At 40.6% G+C, this 20,736-nt stretch overlaps 1 protein-coding gene across 1 annotated transcript; it reads right to left on the bottom strand.

Annotated features, from left to right (window-relative positions):
* Positions 1 to 1,419: 1,419 nt before the first annotated feature.
* nt5dc3 (5'-nucleotidase domain containing 3) lies at positions 1,420 to 19,117 on the bottom strand. Its single transcript, XM_049574879.1, has 14 exons — positions 18,700 to 19,117; positions 16,113 to 16,297; positions 13,759 to 13,833; positions 13,592 to 13,647; positions 11,045 to 11,135; positions 10,815 to 10,952; positions 9,853 to 9,913; positions 9,558 to 9,660; positions 5,954 to 6,055; positions 5,699 to 5,780; positions 5,522 to 5,608; positions 3,033 to 3,173; positions 2,871 to 2,935; positions 1,420 to 2,771 (listed from the first exon to the last, which is right to left on the bottom strand). Exons 1-14 carry the CDS (start codon positions 18,983 to 18,985, stop codon positions 2,507 to 2,509), a joined length of 1,737 nt encoding a protein of 578 aa, XP_049430836.1. The 5' UTR covers positions 18,986 to 19,117; the 3' UTR covers positions 1,420 to 2,506.
* Positions 19,118 to 20,736: the final 1,619 nt, after the last annotated feature.

Genomic DNA, 20,736 nt, shown 5'->3' with positions numbered 1-20,736 from the left:
GGTGCATGCTGCTGCCAGATTTAAAAGATGTGGCAAATCACCTCCGACTAGCTGTGTCAGAAAACAGCTCAACATCAGGCAGGACAGTCCTGCAAGACGGAATCTGGGCTTTTCTGAGGTGTGTTCACAAATTGTTTAATTTGTTTGTTTTAGATCTTTACAACAAGATACTGAAATAACAAAGCAGGCATGCCTCATTGCACAATCCAAACCATCATCAAAACATGCCATTTTCAGTGTGTAAGTGCTTAGCTCGGAGGTTGTTGCTGTTTCCTGTAGTGAAGGGGATTTGGAAATAGTAATACAAAAATAGCAGAAGGAAGAAAAATGCTGGCTGAGATCAGCGGAAGTTCTTACTGCCACAGTCTATGTCCGGTGGCTACTTCCTCCCCAAAACAAACAGACCAGATGATTAAAACCAGTAGAAACACTGAATGAAGCAGTTTCATGTTACACATCAGTGTTTCTGCCACGCTGTTCTGGCCCAACACCTGCTGATGTCTGCTCAGCTTTAGGAGCCAGTTGCACAAAACACCTTTAGTTTTCTCCTCAAGTATGACCCTTCAGACTTATTTTTTCCTAAGATGAGGGACTTACTTAAGGAAGTTGCACAGAATCCCTGAGAAAGTTTCTTTAGTTGAGTAAAAATGTTAAGGCATTTACCACATTGAAAAACTTTACAGTGGTAGAATACTACAGTATCCATGATAACTATTTGTTTACTTGCGCTCAAGCTTGTGATACTTTAAGTCTTTTGTGCAATGGTTTAGCTACCTTTAAGGGATTCCTTAAGTATAAGACAATGATAACGAGAAAACCTTAAATACTTAAGTGAACATTTTAAGGAAACCTGAAGGTGAAGATGTGTTTGGTGCAACTATTTTATTCTAAGAAAGCCTTAACATGGACTTCAAGGAAAATCTTAACTTAAGGTGTTTTGCGCAGCTGGCCCCAGACATTCAGGAGGGGAAATTATCCACAGAGATCTCCTCTTCTCAACAATAAACGGACCTATTGATTTAAACCAGTTTATATACTGAGTAGTTTCATGTTAAAAATGTATTTTTTTCTGACACTGTGTGGCTCGTAGCATAGTGGCTGCTAACTATGGTTGCCGACATGAAAATACAAACAGCCCTTTCTCGAGCCAGTGTTTGGTTGGTCTTTTCCAACATGGCAGACTCAGTGGATGAGGACCCCTCCCTATGCAGACATAAATCACATAAATCGTGGACCTTTTATTTTCAACCTGTCCAATATTTCTTTTGTTGTTTAGACAGCGGATAAAAAAGGTAAACAGCACTTTGTGTAATGGACTTCACATTCAACAGACACGTAACTGCTAATTTAATCTAATGACATAATTATCCAACCATATCAAGATTCGTTAAATTAACGACAGAAACACTTGACTACGATCATTAATCCGTTTCCATTTTAATAAATAGTGAAATAAAAATATACAACATCATATTTAAACTGCAGAAACACAAACAAACCATGAGGATGAGGTCTTGGATGTGGCCACTGGTATTTATAAATTCCCTTTTTTTTCCCAGATTATACATCAGATACATTAAATCTCCAGCATTCATCCCAGCATGTGAGAAAACATTTCACGCATTTTCTGCAGAAGTGTCAAACACATGAAACTCAACACTGCCTTAACAGATCAAATAACAACATGCCTGCTAAATATAGAAATGAGGCTCTGTTTTTTTTCCTGACAAATGTTAACATTTCTCACGTGCTGAAATTAAACATACAGTACAGGCTGTGTTGTGCGGAGCTGGTTTTAGCAATTAGCTGTCAGAACATACATGTGCAGCATGTTACCACAATGAGAAGTCCAAAAATGAAATAAACTAAAATGCAAAATTTGAAAAGCTTGACTGCAATAGATTACATGATTAGGCTATTACAAAAATATATACATTGCAGTAATGTGAAGAAGAGATTAAGGCAACACAGCAGTTTGTAATGTAAATTAATGGACAGTCTCTTACAGTTTTACAGATGCAGAGGATAAAAAAGCAAAGGTACAGGCAGGGTGTAAAATTCAAGCTACAGACATGATGTGCGACTGCCCCCTGTTGTTTAGACTGTGTAAATACATTATCTTTGCATAATTTCTTACTACCCTACTCTCTCATACACACACAGACACACGCACACAAATGCAAACCTAAAACAATCAGTGCATTCAATGTTTTAAATTCTGTGTGATACAAATGTAAAATACATGGTGTCCAGGTTTTAAGTGAAAACATTTCTGTCGTGTCATTTTGATGACTGAACTCCTTGAGAGCCTGTTCCTCACTATCTTAAAGCTTAATAAACACCAACAGTTTACACGACTGTTACCAATTATAGCTTACAATGTGTCATGCATCTTCTAAAATGCCATGTCTCAAAACCTAAATAAAAAAAAATGAAATAATTAAGTCAGCAACTGAGATCGTTCAATCTTAGTCTGTATTTTTGAACCCTGTCTTCCTCTTTCTCTCTAATCGGACTCTGCTTTGGTCCTGCTGAGCTGCGAGGAGACGCTGATATCTGCAGGGCTGTGTTCAGGGCAGAAGGGGGACTCGTGCTGCAGGGGAGTACGGCGAGGGAAAAAGGTGTGCTTGAGGTCATAGTTGAGCAGGCAGCTGATGGAGGCCATGTAGATGTCAGCGAAGCGCGAGAGTCTGCGTGAAAAGTAGGTGGGGTTGTGGTACGTCCGGAAGAGACTCCCAAACTGAGAGTTGAAGATGTCCTTCGTCTGTGACCTGCCATCAAAACACATTCAAACCGTCAACATGTGCTTCCATCAGTCCCACATGATCTCAGTAAATAATCAAAGTTGCCGAAGTAATTATCTCCGTTACCTCATGGCTTCTCTTTCTCTGATCCACTCCTCGACGACAGCCTGTGATGCCGGATCTCTGTGTACCTGTTTGGGAGCAATGCAAAGAAGTTAAGTTCACGCATTTGAAGATAGAGGCAAAAAAGAAAAGACAGACACAAATGTTTTGATAAAGTCTCCTGACCTGCATCTGCTCGATGAGTCCAGTCAGTGCCTGTACCCAGGCCATCATGTGCACGTACTGCTCCGTGTTCATGATCTTGATCTCCTTCCTCAGCTCAGGGATGATGGCGCCTGTCCTCCAGCCATGTTTTAGTGTCAAATCCTGCAAAACAAGGGACCAGAATTGTCAATAATTTAGGAATTTACCTGTTGGTGTCAGTGCCTGACTGATGCTTTAACATCTGTGACATTTCAACCCTCTGTGTATTGAAATGTCAGCTTTTTTAAAAAATTGTTGTGGTAGACGGCCCGTCCACATGTTGCGCTCATATAGAGGCCACTGCTGATATCTGAATGTCGTTGTCGCGGAAGCATAGCATTCACCCTCCAATTTCCCTCCGGGTTAACACCATGAACTTTGTCATTGCTGTTGCTGTTGTTAGCACTGTTGGCGCTGTTAGCACCATTAGCTGCTAGCCCAGGCTTAGCCACCTCTATGTTGAGAGCCATGTGTAGACAACCTCTGAACCACACTTCTTCCTAAAAATACAGCGAGTGAGCAAACTCTAACGGATGGAGTGCCAAGGGTTTACTACGAGTGACACCAACATTCAGGGATACTGTCGAGCCCTCCGTGAGCCTATTCAACAGTTTACTGTTGTTTTGAAAATAAGTTGGAGATGCGGAAAGCTTGGTAAAAATAAAGCAAGAGCAAGTGGTTTTTCAAACAAGAGACACGCCGCTTAGCCTGTTTGCTGACACTCAGAGCAGGTGAGGACATCTTTATAAGGAACAACTTAAACCATTTGATGTTTGTGCATTGGCATCACCAGAATCAACAACATCAATACGCTCTAAATATATAGAATAGAGCTTCTTCAAGCAATGATAAATAAAACTAAGTGCTTTAAAGCAGTGGTTCCCAACTGGTCCAGCCACAGAGTCCGGATATCTCCTTAGTCATTAGCTCAAGGTCCACACAGTTTCATATATTAAGTGTCTCTGTCTCTGTCAAGTAGCTGTCCATTAATCCCTTACTCTACAGCAGAAAACGGCACTTCAAAATAAAAGCTATGCACCAGAAATTCACTGTACTTCAAAATAAAGTGTGTTTTTTATGAAGATGACACATTAGCAAGTCACTTGTGGTCCATTCAGAATGGACCCATTCCCCACTTTCGGACTGCAACCCACCAGTTGGGAACCACTGCTTTAAAGAATACACTGGAGTTGAAAGCTTGAGGTGTATATTCTGCAGCACAGCCTGAATTTGAGTCTATTGCTGCCACAGTGTCATCCTCACTTTTTCAGTTAGCCTACCTGTTAAGACAGTTTTGACATAAACCTCTTCTGCACCAGTCATGTAGCAAACACAGTAATGCCACACACGATCTGTATGACTGTACAGTCACAGCAGGCCTAGTGTTGCATACTCAGATGTATTTGACAATGCTTGCACTCCAGTACACAATCAATGTAGTTGTACTAATATGTTGAAAATGAAATTGGTTGCGCTTAAAGCTCAAGTAAAGACTGACCCATTACAAGGCAAGTGTGCACAGCACCAATTAAAACGGCAGTGTAAGTTAGATGTGCGACTGAAAAAACATGTTGAAATGGATCCAGGGAAGTGAGAACATTGTTCTGGAGTCTTCTGCATATTTGGATTTCTTAATAAAACTGCATAAAGAAGAAATAAAATATTGCTCCCTCCCTCCCTTCCTCTCTCCCCTCCCCTGCAACTCCTCAGTAACTCAGAGATGCATCTGCTCTGTGTCCATTTGCAATAACGATCTCATCCTACAGCCAGAGATGCTGGCTGTAAGCTGTGGTTGGTGTAAACCACAAACACTGTGTTCCATCTTTCTAAATAAGCAGGATGACATGTTTGACAGCTGGCTGCCTGCCACCAGCGAGGCATTATGCCAAAAATATAAACTCTGTATATCATTATCACCATTTACAGCTGATCAGACACATTCATTTATCCAAGTCGTTATAACTCATAGTGATGCAATAAAAATAGAAAAAAAGATGCTAGTTTGTTTGTTTAAGCACAGATGACAGGCAGCTGTTGGCAGGTTGCTAGGTTACAGGTATAAAAAGGTAAATAAGGTGCAGTGATACTCACTACTGTAGATGTGGTAGGTGTGATATATCAGGAGACACTGATACTCATTAAAATGCCTGTCTACCAAACCCACAGCAGAGCTACACAAACTTAATGCATGAAAAATTACGTTCTCAGCCCAGACTCTTTAGCATCTTTGTTCTGTTTCAAGCATTCGCTCAGTCTCTCATTACGTGCCTCTTCTAACAGAACGTTAAGATTTAGACTGTTGCATATAAAGATGAACTCAGTCATCATCAGCCCCTTATATTCAAGAGAAACTCATGTATATTAAATTGCGCATGGTCAAAGGAGGGTTCCCCTCTTTGTTCTTAAAATCTTTCATGAGACAGTGTTTTGTGGAGCTATAATGAGCCCTTTGTTGTGTGTGTGCTACTTACTGCCAAGTCACTGTAGATGTGATCACCAAAATAGAGCACTTTGGATCCTCTCCAGCCGGTGAGTCTCAGGAACTCGTAAAGATTTCCCTACAGTGATCAAACACACACACGTTACAAAAATGTACTTTATAAGATGAAGCCAAGAGAAATTTCAAACTACCATTAATGGCAAAGCACCTGTTTGTAGATCTTTCCTTTTTCCAACTTGTGAATCCTGTCCCACAGTAGTGCGCCTTTGTCTGTCACTCGCCTGAAAGGTCTGGGAAAAACACAGAAAGACAATATTGCTCAATATTCACAGCTCTCAAACAAACACACACACCTATGTACATGTCATGTACAAATACTGTAGTGAACACGATCTGCTGGTAACCGCTTGCAGTAAGGCCCATAGCGTTATATAGTATGAGCCGCAGATACAAACGCACTTACTTTCTCCTGTCGTTGAAGAAACCAGGTTTGTCGGCCTGAACGATCACAACATCAAACAGGTCCCGCCAGTCCTTCCCTACAATGTAGGTCATTCCTCGGTCCCTGAGACAGACAAAGATTTAAGACATTACCTTGTCAGCATCAGCTTAATACTCATCATGAGGGTAGAGTAACAAGCACTTGAGCTGAGGGCTCAGCCATAGATCAGCAATAACAGGTCCACCTTGTACTGTGTGAGTGTGACTTTAAATGAAACTCCCATGATGCTTGCAACCCAGCTGTTACATGTTTGTTGCCAAAAAAAGGTGGACAGTGTGCACATCCAACCCCAGTTAAGCACAAGTGCAGGACAAACTAGAATTACCATCTTGTTTTTGCATGCCTCTGTGAACCTGTCAAGTTGCAGCTACAGTTTACATACATGTTTGTCCAGACTAATTTGAGCCATGACAGTAACTTGATAGTGCTTTATACAGGGATTTTGGTGCTAAGAAGCTACATATTCTAAAATGTGGATGCTTCACATACATCTTCAACTTCACAGCACAGAAGTATAATCAGCACAGTTTCAAAGTGGACACCCAAGATCAGCAATTCAGAATCTGACCAAATGTCGCCCCTTCTGTTCCTCAGTTATGATGTTAAATAATGGCCAGAAAAGTGTTTTCAGAGAGGATGATGGTGTCACAGCGGCATGGTGGTGCATTGGTTAGCAATGCTGCCTAAAAGCAAAAGAGTTCCTAGTCTGGCTTCCTCCCACAGTCCAAAGACATGAGTGTTAGATTAATTGGTGACTCTAAATTGGCCGTTGGTGTGCATGTTAGAGTGAGTGGTTGTTTGTTTCTATGTGTTAAACCTAATTTCCACTCTTGTATGTGACTGGTGTCAGTAGATCCATTAATAAACAGATGATGCCTCTATGTCCAACACAAGAAAGGGCAGTTCTTTATGGATGGATAGAAAACTGGTAGAAGCTACCTGTAGCCCTGGGAGAGAGGCTATTTTTGTCCGTTTTTTGCCATCAAGTAGTATTCGCTTGGAACAATACCAGGACAAAAGCAGGACCTGCCAAGTACGTGGCATGTTTTCTGAAATATTTAATTTAAAAGACTTGTGAATCGCTGAATGAGTCACAGTGACGATCTGACTGTATATAATATATAACTATATTTTAGCAGAATAACATTACTCAGATTCACAATGTGATAAAACTAGATAAACAAGTTATCATACAAACTCACTTGACGATCAACACAGGCAACTGAATTGAGGAAAACAGCCTGTTAGCCAGTTAGCAGCCTGTTGCTAAGCTAGCACACTGTCATATGGTCTCTCTGAAATCCATCGCAAATGTTCAATTTCGTTAATGTACTCGAGGCAAAATACAGAGAAGAGGAGTTTCGCATGCACATCTGTAGACTCACAAGTCAGTCTTTAGACGCTTTGCTTAACTAAAGACTGATGACTTTCTCCCTGATTTTGTGTTTAGATGAGCGGATACAATTTCAGAGTTTAAAAAAAACTCCCTACGTTGCAGAACCAATAGTAAATCTGCAGGGCGGCCCTTCGGTGGCTCGCTGAACTCTTGTGCTTGTAAACATAGTCCCACTAGAAACACGTGTAGCGGTACAAAATGGCTCAGCCGAGCTCGCAGAAAATGGCGTCAAAGTTAGTGGATGTTTATCGCGTTTGCGGTGACACATTCTCGCCAACTAAAAGAAACAAACATAATCTTTTACAAGGCCATGACTCATCCGTCCAGCCAGACTATAGAGGGAATCGCCTTGTTGTTTACAAATACTTCCAGGTAGAACACCAGCAGAGCTTTTAGCTATATATATATATCACATTTTTCACATCACTGTGTCACCGTTTAGACTAATCCGATGTTTGTAAAGTCTATAAACACAATGATTGAACTAACATTACTATTTCTTAGCCGTTAGCGGTGTCTGTAACAGGTAATAACTCATTAAATGGTCCATGAAAAAAATATTTTTTCCAGCGGATATCTTAGTTACAACATGATTGAGCTAGCAAAGCAGTTTTGTGTTGCTATGTGTGGTATTTATTCAGTTTTGGGAAATCACGATGTCTGGAAAGCATCAGTGGCTGCAGCTGACAGTACTACTGTAACAGCAGCAGCAAAGCTAACATCAGGACGTCATCTGTTAAAAGCCTCCCGTTGTCGGATACGACATGAAACTACTCCAGTTAGCTCAATCATGTTGTAACTGAGACATCCGCTGGAAAAAATATTTTCTTCACGGGTGAGCACACGTTTGATAAAACGGAGTTAAATCTCTCTGCATCCATTTTCAAGCTCTTTGTGTGTTTGTTTCCTTGCGGACGAAAAAAGGGGGAGCGCACATTTCCGAGAAGGCGTGTCCGTTTCAAAAAATGCAAGAGGCGTTGCTTTGTTGCCGGCCGTTTTCGCCGGTGTGTTAAACAAACTTTAGAAAGGAGTGTCCCCAGACTATCAGAAGGCAGAGATCTCTGATTGTCTGGTGGCGAGACTAGCACATCTGATATCATGGAGCTTCCGTACATATATGTAAGTGGAAACGGGGCATTAGCCCTGTGATTGTCTGGCGACCTGTCCAGGGTGTACCCTGCCTCTCGCCCAATGTCGGCTGGGATAGGCTCCAGCTCCCCTGCGACCCCTAACAAGATAAGGGGTTTCAGAAAATGAATGAATTTTGGTGTCACAGTGAAGTTGACTGTATAAAATGTCATCACTTCATTATTTTATTCTATGAGACGTTTGTGTAAAATTTTCCCCAAATTATATATGAAGTCTTGAGTTATGGCCAAAAACATGTTTTGTGAGGTCAAAGTGACCTTGACCTTTGACCACCAAAATCCTGTCTGTTCATTATTGATGCCAAGTGGATGTTGGTGCCAAATCTGAGGAAATTCCCTCGAAGTGTTCTTGAGACATTGCGTTCACGAGAATTAGACAGATGCGAGGTCACAGTGACCTTGAGCTTTGACCACCAAGTTCAAATCAGTTCATCATTGAGCCCACGTGGACATTTGTGCCAGATTTGAAGAACTTCCCTCAAAGCGTTCTTGAGATAAATCACCTTCATGATGCCTCTTGCTGAGGCATAAAAACAGCTACCAAGGAAAAGAAGAGGCTAGAGATGACAGGATCAGAGATAAATCGTAAACATGTATGAATAATAAGGATGCGGGAGGACACTAAGGTTGAAACGTTGCATTATTAAAAACTTGGGATCTTCAGTGTGCGGACAGCCTCTCCTTTGCCTTTGTTTCATGTTTAGTGCTGTGGTGACTGAATGTGCTAAACTATTAAATTGAGGACACAGGTTTAATGTTTTGGGGGTCTGGGATGCCTTTTGATGTTGGATATGCATAGCTAGTCATTTAGTGCAATCAGGTCCGACTTCAAAAGAGGCTCATAGTCAGTGTCCTACAATGAATTACAAATGCTTGCTAGTGGAAAGCCCTTTGATGTGTGGTTGCATATGTATAAAAGCTGAGTCATTATACAGTGGCACCAATTAAATAGTATACCAATGCAAGACATTTTTAATTAATCACAGCAACAACCACTTGCGCTCTGTTTGCTCACACTTACACAAAGTCAAACGGGCTGTTGGTAATGAGGAACATCTTTTTTCCATGCTCTGACAGCTTCTTCAGCACAGCGTGGCTCTGCTCGCCATAGCAAATGTATTTCTCTGGAAAATGAGAAAACACAGAGCGGGTGATGCTGATATAATTTACACAGATAAAACTCTCCTTTTTATTTGTATATCACAGCCTCATTATTCCTGAATTAATTGTTTATGTCTTGACAACAACTCAGATGGAGCCGTATAATTTGTTTTATATTAGCTCACACGAAGCAATATAAATCCAAAGAGCATTACCAATGTCTGCCTCCACGGCTCGGTACATAATGCCCTTGACGTGAACATCTCTAATGGCTTCCTGTGAAGAGGAAAAAAGTAAACAGTCCTCAGCCAAGAAGTCATGACTTCAGTGACACAATGTTAGCATTCAGCTCCAGTAGCAACACTTTGCTCTGTATATAAATGGTTGACTTGGAAGCACAAAGAAAGTGCATCTCTGAATACAAATTAAATATGAAGAAAGCAGGCCCTGGAGTTTAGTTACTTTGGTGACCCACTGAATAAGTTTCCACCACACTTTCAAAAGTGTAACCGGTGCTTTTGAATCAGTGAATGAGTAAATAGACTCTCCTTTGCAAAGTTGCACATTTAAAGGCAATTTTTAAAAAAAGTTTATCACATGCAAAGATTATTTGATGGACACAAAAGTGAAAGGAAGGAGTAAGCAATAAAATGACAGGGTTAATGCTGAATAATAAATCAGGCTTGGCAGACAGAAAAAAAAGATTAAGCAGCGTGTCCTTGAAAAGATATGAGAGACACTCGTGGAACTGAGAGTGTGTGTGAGGGCTTTTAATGACAGCGATCTGTCACAAACGCCGCACTGTCACACAGAATAGACAGGACCAGCATGACAGCTGCCCTCAAAGGGAGAAGACAGCGCCGATTTCTCGCCCCTCTCCCTCTGAAGCAGCAGACCCACCAGAGAACAGACGCAGATGGCTGGAGGCGGGCTTGCTCGACTAAAATTAGACACCAGTTTTCAGAGCTAAATTTAAGATGGGATTGAATGGCTGGAGTATTACAGCACACTGCAAACGTAAATAGTTGTATTTCTGAGCATTTGGCAGTATGTCTTTACACACATTGTCCCCTGGGAGAGTCAAAACTTGAATCACCTTGTCAGATTACTGCAAATATTTTATGCTAAGTTCCCGAAAACACTGGTGAAAGATGGCAGAATAATAACACTAGCTCACCTTTACGTCTTTGTAAAGATGCACTGGCTCATAGTCGATGTTATGCCTCATGAAGAAGTCATTGACACAGGACAGGAGGGTCATCTCAGGCAGGGAGAATATGTCCATGAACTGTTTCATGGTGTGGCCATGGGAACTCTGCAGGACAGCAATTAATGTCATTAAAATTCTGTCGTTTTTCTTTCTGTAGTGCCTGTCTGGTCATAGATGAGAGAGGAAATGATCATCACCTTGCCATAGAAGTCGCTCATGTTCTCTAGAGGTACGTGACAACCTTCATACATGGCAATTACTTCCTCATCAGGAACTGGATGAAGACCCCTGAGGAAGAAACAAAATATCAAATCATTAGATAATAGAATTAATGCCATGTCATTTGTAGCATGTGCAAGCTCCTGAAAACATTCCTAGAAAAATTATTTCTTAGCATTTTTTTCCATTTACACCAGGGGCGTCAAACATATAGCTCGGGGGCCAGAGCCGGCCCGTCTAAGGGTCCGATCTGGCCCACTGGATGACTTTGCACACCTGTTATTGAAGCACTTGTATATATAGCTCTCTGAAATAACAATGAACACTTACTGTGTTCAGATTTGTGGATATTGAACATTGTGCAAAATATTATTAACCAGCAGCTTCATTATCTGTATCAGACTGCCATCTTAAAACAATGTGGCAGGGGATGACTTCACCTGCTGCTTCAACAGCTTCCACTGCACATGTGATAAAAGTGAGCAGTAGACTGACTGAATGTAGAATAACTGGGACCAATGGTGTGTCTCAAATCACATACTTCCGTTAGTACACTTCTATGTAGTATACTGTGTGCACTATGCACTCATTGGCTTAGTGCGCAAATTTTGACAGGGTAGTGTTGTCTCAAACCAAACACTTGCCGGACATGACAACCGCAAATTAGCTACTTAGCAAACTAGCATTAGCATTCCAATTATTGTTCACGGTACCAAATCATTACAGACTGCTCAGTTAATCCAGTAAACATACTGCTGGCTTATACCCGACAACAGTATAGCACAACAGTGCTCAACGCAAAAAACACGTGAATTTGTACAATGCAGCGACGTTCACGGTCGCACAGTCCCTGGGTTGCTTTTTCCAGTTTGAAAAGTGGTCCCTCCCCTTGCGCTACGTAGCCAAGATGGCGACCATTGAGTGCGAGAAGTGTCCATAGTTCCACACTCAACTTTTTGACTGTTTTGAGTGCATCATCCGGGTATTCATAGTGCACTGCATTTTTCCATACTTCTCAGTGTGAACTAGGCTTGTGCCGGTTTGAAAAATTTCCAACCGGTTTGATTTAAAGCCAAATAACTAACCAAACCGATATATCGAATTATATACCTAATTTTACCACTGGGGGTCACGTTTGAGCTATTTTTCCCAATAAAAGCCCATTATAGGTGTAATGCGCTTCCAATCCAGTAGGTGGCCATAATGCTGTATTAACCACCAATACACACAAGGTTACACAAGAAGAAGGCGCAGAAGGACACCAAGGAACCTTCCTCCGACTCCGCTCTCTCAGTGGAGACACGGCGGTTGAGAGGGCTGAGCGAAAGGACGTTCCTGTAGTAGTTCCAGCCCCCCAAATAGTACCAGGAACTTCTTCAGTGGAAACGGGTTACTAGGGCAACAAACTGAATGACTGCAGACTCCCTCAGCACTTTTCCCCGCCCCCAATGAAATTTGATCTCTTGCAGCAGCAGCAGACAGCCAAGCGAAACACTTGTAGGCTCCACCACTTCATTTATAAACAAACATAAACCTTGTTAAGTTGTCATAATGCATGTTACAATGCAAGATAAGTTGAATGAAGTTCCTTGACATGCCGCCGATGTGAAAAGTTTTTTTTTTTTTTTCTCCTCCGGTTTATCCGGTTAATGTGAATTAAACCGGGTGGCGCTCTTAAACCGGATTAAACTGGAAATCGGCACAAGCCTAGTGTGAACGCACTTATGCACTCAAAATAGTAAGTGTAAGTACAGAAGTACGTGATTTGAAACACAGCAATACTGTTGAATTAGCACATACTTTTCATAGGATATCCCGGGCTATTCATCATCTGTTTTGTAAATGGATGAATGTTTTCAGAATGAACTTCTTAATATTAAAAAAAAAAGGAAAAATCTGAAGGGGTAGTTATTTATAGGTTATTATTTAATGGTTTTAGTGGTCCAGCCAACTGGGGATCAAACTTGGCTGCATGTGGCCCCTGAACTAAAATTAGTTTGATACCCCTGATTTACACTGTGGTTATATAATGTGGTATTGTGCATATATTTGTATAATCCAAGTTGTGAGTAGCATGCTCACAGTATGCTGGGTGCCCTAATCCTAATGCACTGTCTCTCAGTGCTAGATCAAATGAATGATTCATAATTGATCTGCTATTGGAAGCCTAATTTTTATACATCTAATATTCAACTTCATAGTATTTCCCATCTTTGCTGAGCAACCGTTTTGTGTGAAAGGAATTAAAACCTGTCCAAAATTTAAGCCTGTTGAGTTCAGTGATTTAAGCAAATAATAGCCCCGGGCTATTAATTTAGTTTTAACGTACTTGATATTTTTCTTACAACATAGCTTTGAATATAAGAGCAGCTGCAGTGTGACCCAGTTTCCCCTCAGGGATCAATATGGCATATCTGATTTCTGATTCTGTTACACTCACACAGTGTTGTGTGAATTCCACATTTTTCCATGTATTATTTATGACCCACTACCCTGATGTGAGCAGTAACACAGTGCACAGGTACCTGTATACAGTTCCCAACTGGATGTAGTGAAAAGCATCTATCTTCATCAGCATTGCCTGTTAAAATATTAGCAAACAAATGAGGCATGAAGGCTACGGTACAACTGATGCAAAAATAAAAAATAAAAACAGTCAGTTTTTGAGTTGAACAAGCAAAGCCCCTCTCACCTTCTGTACATCATAGTGAAGTCCTCTTACTGCAAAATTAGGGATGTACTCATAATTTCGCAGCCCCTCTGGATACTAATATAAAAGGAAATGTTTGAGATGTTCAGTGACAACAAAACAGGACATTACTGAATCTTAAAACAGCTGAGCAATGACAAACGCAAACAGTTTACACCTCAAATGTGGGGTGGTCATTCTGCCTATCATCACACAAAGCTCTCGTACACATTCAGCCATGAACACAAGTTTCTACTACTAATCTATCTATCTAAATGTCCAGGGGTTTGAATGCCTTGCTCAGTGGAAGCAACAGTGTTTTCTGGAGGGATCCTAATCCTATTTTAAAGGACAAACATGAGAACGTGATTCTTTACTGTTCAGGGGCCTCACTACAGAAATGTCGTTAGTCTGAAATCCTATCTTATCTCACTTTAGGATGACATTTAGGATTATTTTTGGCATTACAGAAACATGTTTCCTAACTGTATTTAGGGAAAGAATCCTGTCTTATCTTAGAATAGGAATTAGGATAGGTTTACCAAGGGTTGCAGTGATATAACAGATTCAAGGTATACTATGATATAAAAGTTGACGGTTATCATACTGCGTACATCTGCTTATCTATGATATTAACTATAAAACTGGACGTTATATCTCCCTTTTCTTCGAGTTATTTTCTAAGGGGAGACTTTTTACACATACTTCCATTAACAAATTAAATTCTGTAATATCGTGATACTGCAATATTTTCTGAGATGGTAATTGTACTGTGAAAATCGCATACCATCGCAACCCTAGATATACCTTCTCCCCGACCCATACAGCCTTTTTCCCTCTTGAAGTCGGGAAGAAGGTAGCGGTTACACCAGGCCAGCACTGAGAGGCTCAGGGAGAGCTTCTACCCTCATGCAACAAGGATCCTAACTGAAGAAGACCCTACCAAAAGCCCAGTTCAGACCACAGATTCACGACGAGACGAGTTAAAACAGGCAACTACTTGCAATGCGCTGTTCTGCAATGTTCTGAAAACCAGCCGGTTCACACCAATGCAACTAGACGAGACGGTGTATCATCGAAATGCAGCAATAAAACGTGAAAAACAAACAAAACGAGCATCGGATGGACTGTACTCATAATAAATACGCCACAATAATATAAATAACCAGTGCTAATCAGTAATTGAGAGCGTGTGTGTGTTTGAGGGGACATGAGCACATACAGCGAGCAGCAGCAGCAGCAGCAGCCGATTGTCCGACACCAGCGCACCATGACAACTGAAACAGAGGACTCAGCAGGGAGGGAGCACCTGCTGCAGCAAGCAAACCTGCTGTCTGCAGTCATTTTGACTTCACTACAAGCTGATTGGCTGTAGAAACAGGTGACGTGTTTTATGTTCTAAAACCAGCCGCCAGTGATTTAACCAGCTGAGTTGCAGGTGACAACATCAACCGGCCTGAATCGAGCTCAGTCCAGCTAGTTGACACCGCTGCAACTTTTTTCTGTAACGTTGTAGAACAGTTTCGTCTTGACACGAATCTTGGGTCTGACCTGGGCTTAAGACTCCTAAGATTGCCTAAGATTTCACTGAAATTGTATTCATATGATTTTACGTGACAAATAATTATAAACTGATTGATAAACTGAGTGTGTTCCCAAGTTAGGAATCCAAGGTGACGATGACACAGACCCTGCCCTAAATTCAATGTGTCTGCATGACAATGACAATGAAGACAGCAGACAATGTGAACACTGAATTATAAATGGTTTAAAGGGTTTTCAAACTGTATGATGACACCTTAAATTTTAATAATTCAAATAAATAAAACAATTCACAAATTGACAAAGAACTAATGCCTCCGACGCCTTGTAGGGAATTAAATGCCCATCTTTCTTTGTCCATGATGGCAACGAAGCTAACTAGTGACAAGTGAGAGTAGCTAATATTATGTCATGTCCATCTTGAGGAGGCGACTGGTACATTCTAATTGAAGGTACATGCAGTCTTACTCTAAACATAGATAGTCATAACAGGACGAGCGCTTATAGAAGAATAGCACTTACAGTTACAGTGAGTATATCTGAAGTCAAGACAGGAGGTCTGAGTCAGGATGACAAACAGCCCTGAGTTGAGGAATTGCCTCTGTAAGGAAGATAAGATGTCTTTTCTATCTTTAATCTTCAGTTTAGATGGGACAAGCAATTAGGATATTTTTCTGTAATGAGGCCCCTGTTCTGTGTTTTGTTCAATTAGTTTACCAATCAATTTCAGCCGTGATGAATGCCTCTGTCTGAGTCTGGAACAAGAATGTGTTTGGAGTGCCAGGTCTCTTAAGAGCCACACACTGTGCACACACCCTATGGTTACTGATGAGGATGTCCCGGGCGATAGTGAAGATGAGGGTATGGAGGTGCCTGGAATAGAATGCCAGGGTGTAGTCGTAGTCGAAGCCGTAGATCTCTGTGTCTCGCAGGCTCATCTCGTTGTTGGCAAAAATGGTGTCAGGGTTGACTGAGTTGGTGGCGATGGCTGGGATCAAATCTGAGAGGGGAGAAACACATGGGGTTATTTTGATGTTTCTTTCCTTTTGGGAATATTTTTTGTTGCTCTGACAGAAAGGCATATCTCAGAACATACTGTGTGTGTGTCTTGAAGGGGGTGAATAGATTGTTTTTGATTTGGAGTCTGAATAGGGCCAGTACACAGCATTATCGACTACATGCACTTCAGATTTCTGTCGACTACTGTTACTTATTGCTTGGCACCACCACTTTGAATGTAAGTAGCCTATTCATAGTGTATGCACAGGATGCGCATAGGTTATCAGATACATGCATTAAATATGTATAATCCAGAAAAGGACACATCATTATAGAGCTACTGTAAAGTACAGGCCTGCAGGGCTTTCTCTTTCTCTAACGTTTAAAGACTGAAAGACTCTTAGACATTTTGCCATTTATGAACAGTGTTGGGGAAACTACATTAAAACTGTAGTTTACCAAATTACAAGCTACTTCACAATGAAAGGTTAATTCACTTAATTAATAGCCAGTGCAATTATTTGCCTAAATCACTTAAATCAACAGACCTATATTTGGGACAGGCTTTTAATTCATTTCGGCTCAGCAAAGATGGAAATACGATCAAATTGTTTATTTAAACCAGTATAAATATTTGAATAACATATCAACTATGATTCATCATCAATCAATCAGAGAGAAGGCAAGTTACAGCACTCAGGGATTACGGCACCTGGCATACTGACACAACACTGTTAAAACTCACAACTTGGATCACAGTTTAATATACTCAGCGTCATGTTTGCGTTTGGCCATGTCGTTGAGCTACTTTACTGTCTCTGTCTCTGTTGAGCAGCTATATGTTAGTCACTCCCTCTACAGCAGGGCACAGCACTGACATGTTTGTGAGTCACTTGTGGTCCATTCAGAAAGAGCCTGCAACCCACTTTTGGACCACAAACCACCAGTTGGCAACCACTGGTTTAGACAGACACAAGTCATCACTGCTGCACTGTTGCATTTTTCCAAATATCTGTGTTGTGATCATTTTATTTCTGGCGTGAAAGTGACAGGTGGGAAATGTGTTCCTACCCCTAATGAGATGGACCAAACATACGGTATTATCCCTGCACGATGTAATCAGTCGCATTTCAATTACTCACTGTCATCCAGTATTTGGAGAATATTTCTCTGACCTCTTTGTCTTTCCACTATTTTCTCCTCTGATTAAGAAACTTTTAAACCTCTTAAAAGTCCTCTTCTCTACTTCTAACAGTTTTCACCTTAGGAGCTCTTTTAAGGGCTAAGAGGCTCTGTGAATAACTTTTATCTTTACAAAGGGAAATTCTACAAAAAGGTCACAATTCTGACAGTTTTCTTACAATTTCATCTCTAGGAGCAACTCTTTGTACTAGGAAACTTTGTGAATACAGCCCCAGGTGTATGACTGAGACAGAACTGACACTGAGCAAAATGTGGGTGTGTTTGATTTAGAGATTAGGACAGGCCAACTCTCACATAGGCAGCCTGAGGATGTGTTCTGAGGACAGAAAGGAGCAACAGTTTAGGTGGAGTCAAGAAAACACTAAACCTCTGGGACAATTCATGGTATTGGATTGTAAAAATCCTGGTTGAGACACACAGATGATTTTAGTCAACAGCAGGTGGTTGTCACTGGATAACAACCATGGCCAGTGAGCTGTAGCATTGGGCCACCCCGTATGGCATAAAACATATAAAGAATACTGTGAATATGAAGTTTGCAATTTACTGCATAACCTACATGACCCAGAGTTAGTCTCAGGGACTACAGGTGAAAATGAGCTTGTAGCTAACTCTGGTGCTGTGTACTGTCCCTGTTAAATTAAAAAAAACTCAAAATGAGCCTAATATGGGAGCTTTAAAAAGTCCAAAGTTTGACTGAGTAGGTTATCTCAATGTTAGAGTATTGCGCAGTAGATTTTTGTCCTAGTACTGTTACTTATTTCTCAGTGCCACTGTTTTTTTAATGAACAGTAAACAGAAGAAAGAATTCAAGGTGTACTCGTAAATAGTGTTAACAGGCCTGTCTCCTGCTCCAACAAGTCTGGAGGGAGAGTGAAGGCAATCATGTGGTGTGTCAGGTAAAATATGTGCTGGCTTTAGGTTGTGTTACCATACCTGAAGTCCTCAGTCCATAAACCACATAAATGTTAACTTGCATTGTATTTTAAGATTGTTTGTGATGTTCAGTCCACCCCCTGTGCTGTGTAACAGTCTCACAGCCTGTACAATAGCTCCAGTCGATCATTCCCATTTGTGCAGGAGGAGTTTATTGTTTTTCAGGCTGCTAATGTGAGGCAGTAGAAATAGCTGCTGCATTAGTCAGCTGGGAACACTGGTCAGTACAGGGTTGTAATGCTGCTGTTGTATCAGTGTCTGTACCTTCAATCTGTCTCTTGGTCTCATTGTAAACACTCCACAGCCTCTCTGTCATGTCCGGACCGTCCGATGAGCTGCTACAAACAGATGCTGCGTAGTTTTTGGCTCTGGGTCGCAGTGACAGGAGTTGTCCGACTCCATTGGCCACCGCTCCGAAATTCCGTCTCCATGAACGCGATGTGAGCGGCCGGTGGTGTAAACTCTGAAAGACGTTACAGAAGATATTGGCCCTGTGCAGACAGTCCCGGTGCTTCAGCACAGACGACAGCGGCAGAGACAAGGGCGCCATGACTCTGGTCTGTGGGGGGGGCAGCCCGTCTGTAGGTCGCGGTGCACTCTCCCAGGCGAATGCATGCAGTTGTCGGACTCTTCTGTAAATACCAATACCGAAACTGTCCCTGGATGGTTGACTCTTGCGTCACTTCCGCGTTTGGCAATGTCCCAGCCAACCAGCGAATCAGAGGCTGATGCGTCTGGAGCGTCCTGCTGTCACCAGACAAAGGCGATGTGTCACCAGATACATGCATTAAATATACATATGATCCAGGAGGGGGCCCACTGTTACATGGAGATACTGTACAGCACAGGGCTGCAGGGCTTTGTCTTTCTTTAACATTAGAAGACTGGAGATTTGGAGAGACAAAATCAGACCTAATGACACTTATGGAAGCCCACAATACATAAGTAATACATTAACTATTAGAAATGGCAAAAATAAAGATTATAATGGTAAGTTAAACTATATACTCAGGACACATGAGAGTTGTAATAGTTCATAAGTCCATACTTTTGAATTCTTAAGTCCAAAGTTTGACTAAGAATCTCATTTTTGTCTTGATGAGGCTAAGTTGTAATGAAGTTTCATGTCATAAATAAGTAAAATTATGAGACACAGATGAGATAGTAGCAAAGATTTGACTTTTTATGGCAAAAAAAGACATTTTAATTAGAAATTTTGACTTACTGTCTCATTATTGTAACTAAATAAACTTTAGTGAGTATCTCAAAATTTTGTTTTATCGAGGTAAGTCAACAAATTATGAGATGTTATGTCATAATTTAGGCTTTTTAGGGTTATGAGATGGCTCATTGAGATGTATTTTCATTTCCTGCAGAGATAATAGATAAATAAGTAAAATTCTGATAGACAGTAAAATAATAATTGTTAGTCAAAATTATGAGATGCTAAGTCATACTTCAGGTTTTTTAGGACATATGTATGAGAGGACTAGTTCCAATTGTTCTCTTTATTGTGACTTAGAATCTCATTTTTGTCTTGATGAGGCTATTTCACAAGTTATAATGAAGTGTCATGTCATAAATAGGTAAAATTATGAGATACTAAAAAGCCATAATAATGAGATTATATCAAAGGTTTAACTTTTTATGGCAAAAAGAGATTTAAAGTTGAGATTTTGACTTACTATATCAATATTGTGACTAAGTAAACCTTTTTAGTAAGTATTTTTATACTTTTGTTTACCAAAAGTATTTACTTTGTCATTCCTCATTGTAAGTGAACTAATCATGAAATGTTAGGTCATAATTTAGGCTTTTTAGGGCACACTGATGAGATGCCTCATTCTGATCTGTTTTCTGTTTTTGTTGTTTTTCTATTGTTTTTGGTGTTTTTTTGTATTACCTATTTTTGATCTATTTTCTGGCAGAGATAATAAATAAATGAATTTCTGACAGACTGTAATCATAGTTAGTCAAAATTATGAGATGCTAAGTAATACTTTAGGCTTTAAGGACACATCTATGACAAGACATCACATAAGCTTGAGTATTAAAGTTTTAAGTTTGACTGAATGTCTCATTAGTCTGACTTACAATCCCAATTTTTTCTTGATACGGCTATTTTGTTGAGGCTACTTTGAAATATTCATGGTTAGTCAAAATTACGAGATGCTAAGTCATACTTTAGGCTGTTAGGACACGTGTGAGAGGACTTGTTCTAATTGTCTTAATATTGCATAAGTTTGACTTTAAATATTCAAAGTTTGACTCGGTATGTCTTTATTCTGACTCAGTATCTCA

Source organism: Epinephelus fuscoguttatus, linkage group LG4, assembly GCF_011397635.1.
Source record: "Epinephelus fuscoguttatus linkage group LG4, E.fuscoguttatus.final_Chr_v1".
NCBI classification, from domain to species: Eukaryota; Metazoa; Chordata; class Actinopteri; order Perciformes; family Serranidae; genus Epinephelus; species Epinephelus fuscoguttatus.
The sequence above is the reverse complement of the archived record's forward strand: the minus strand, read 5'-3'. Positions and strand labels throughout refer to the sequence as shown.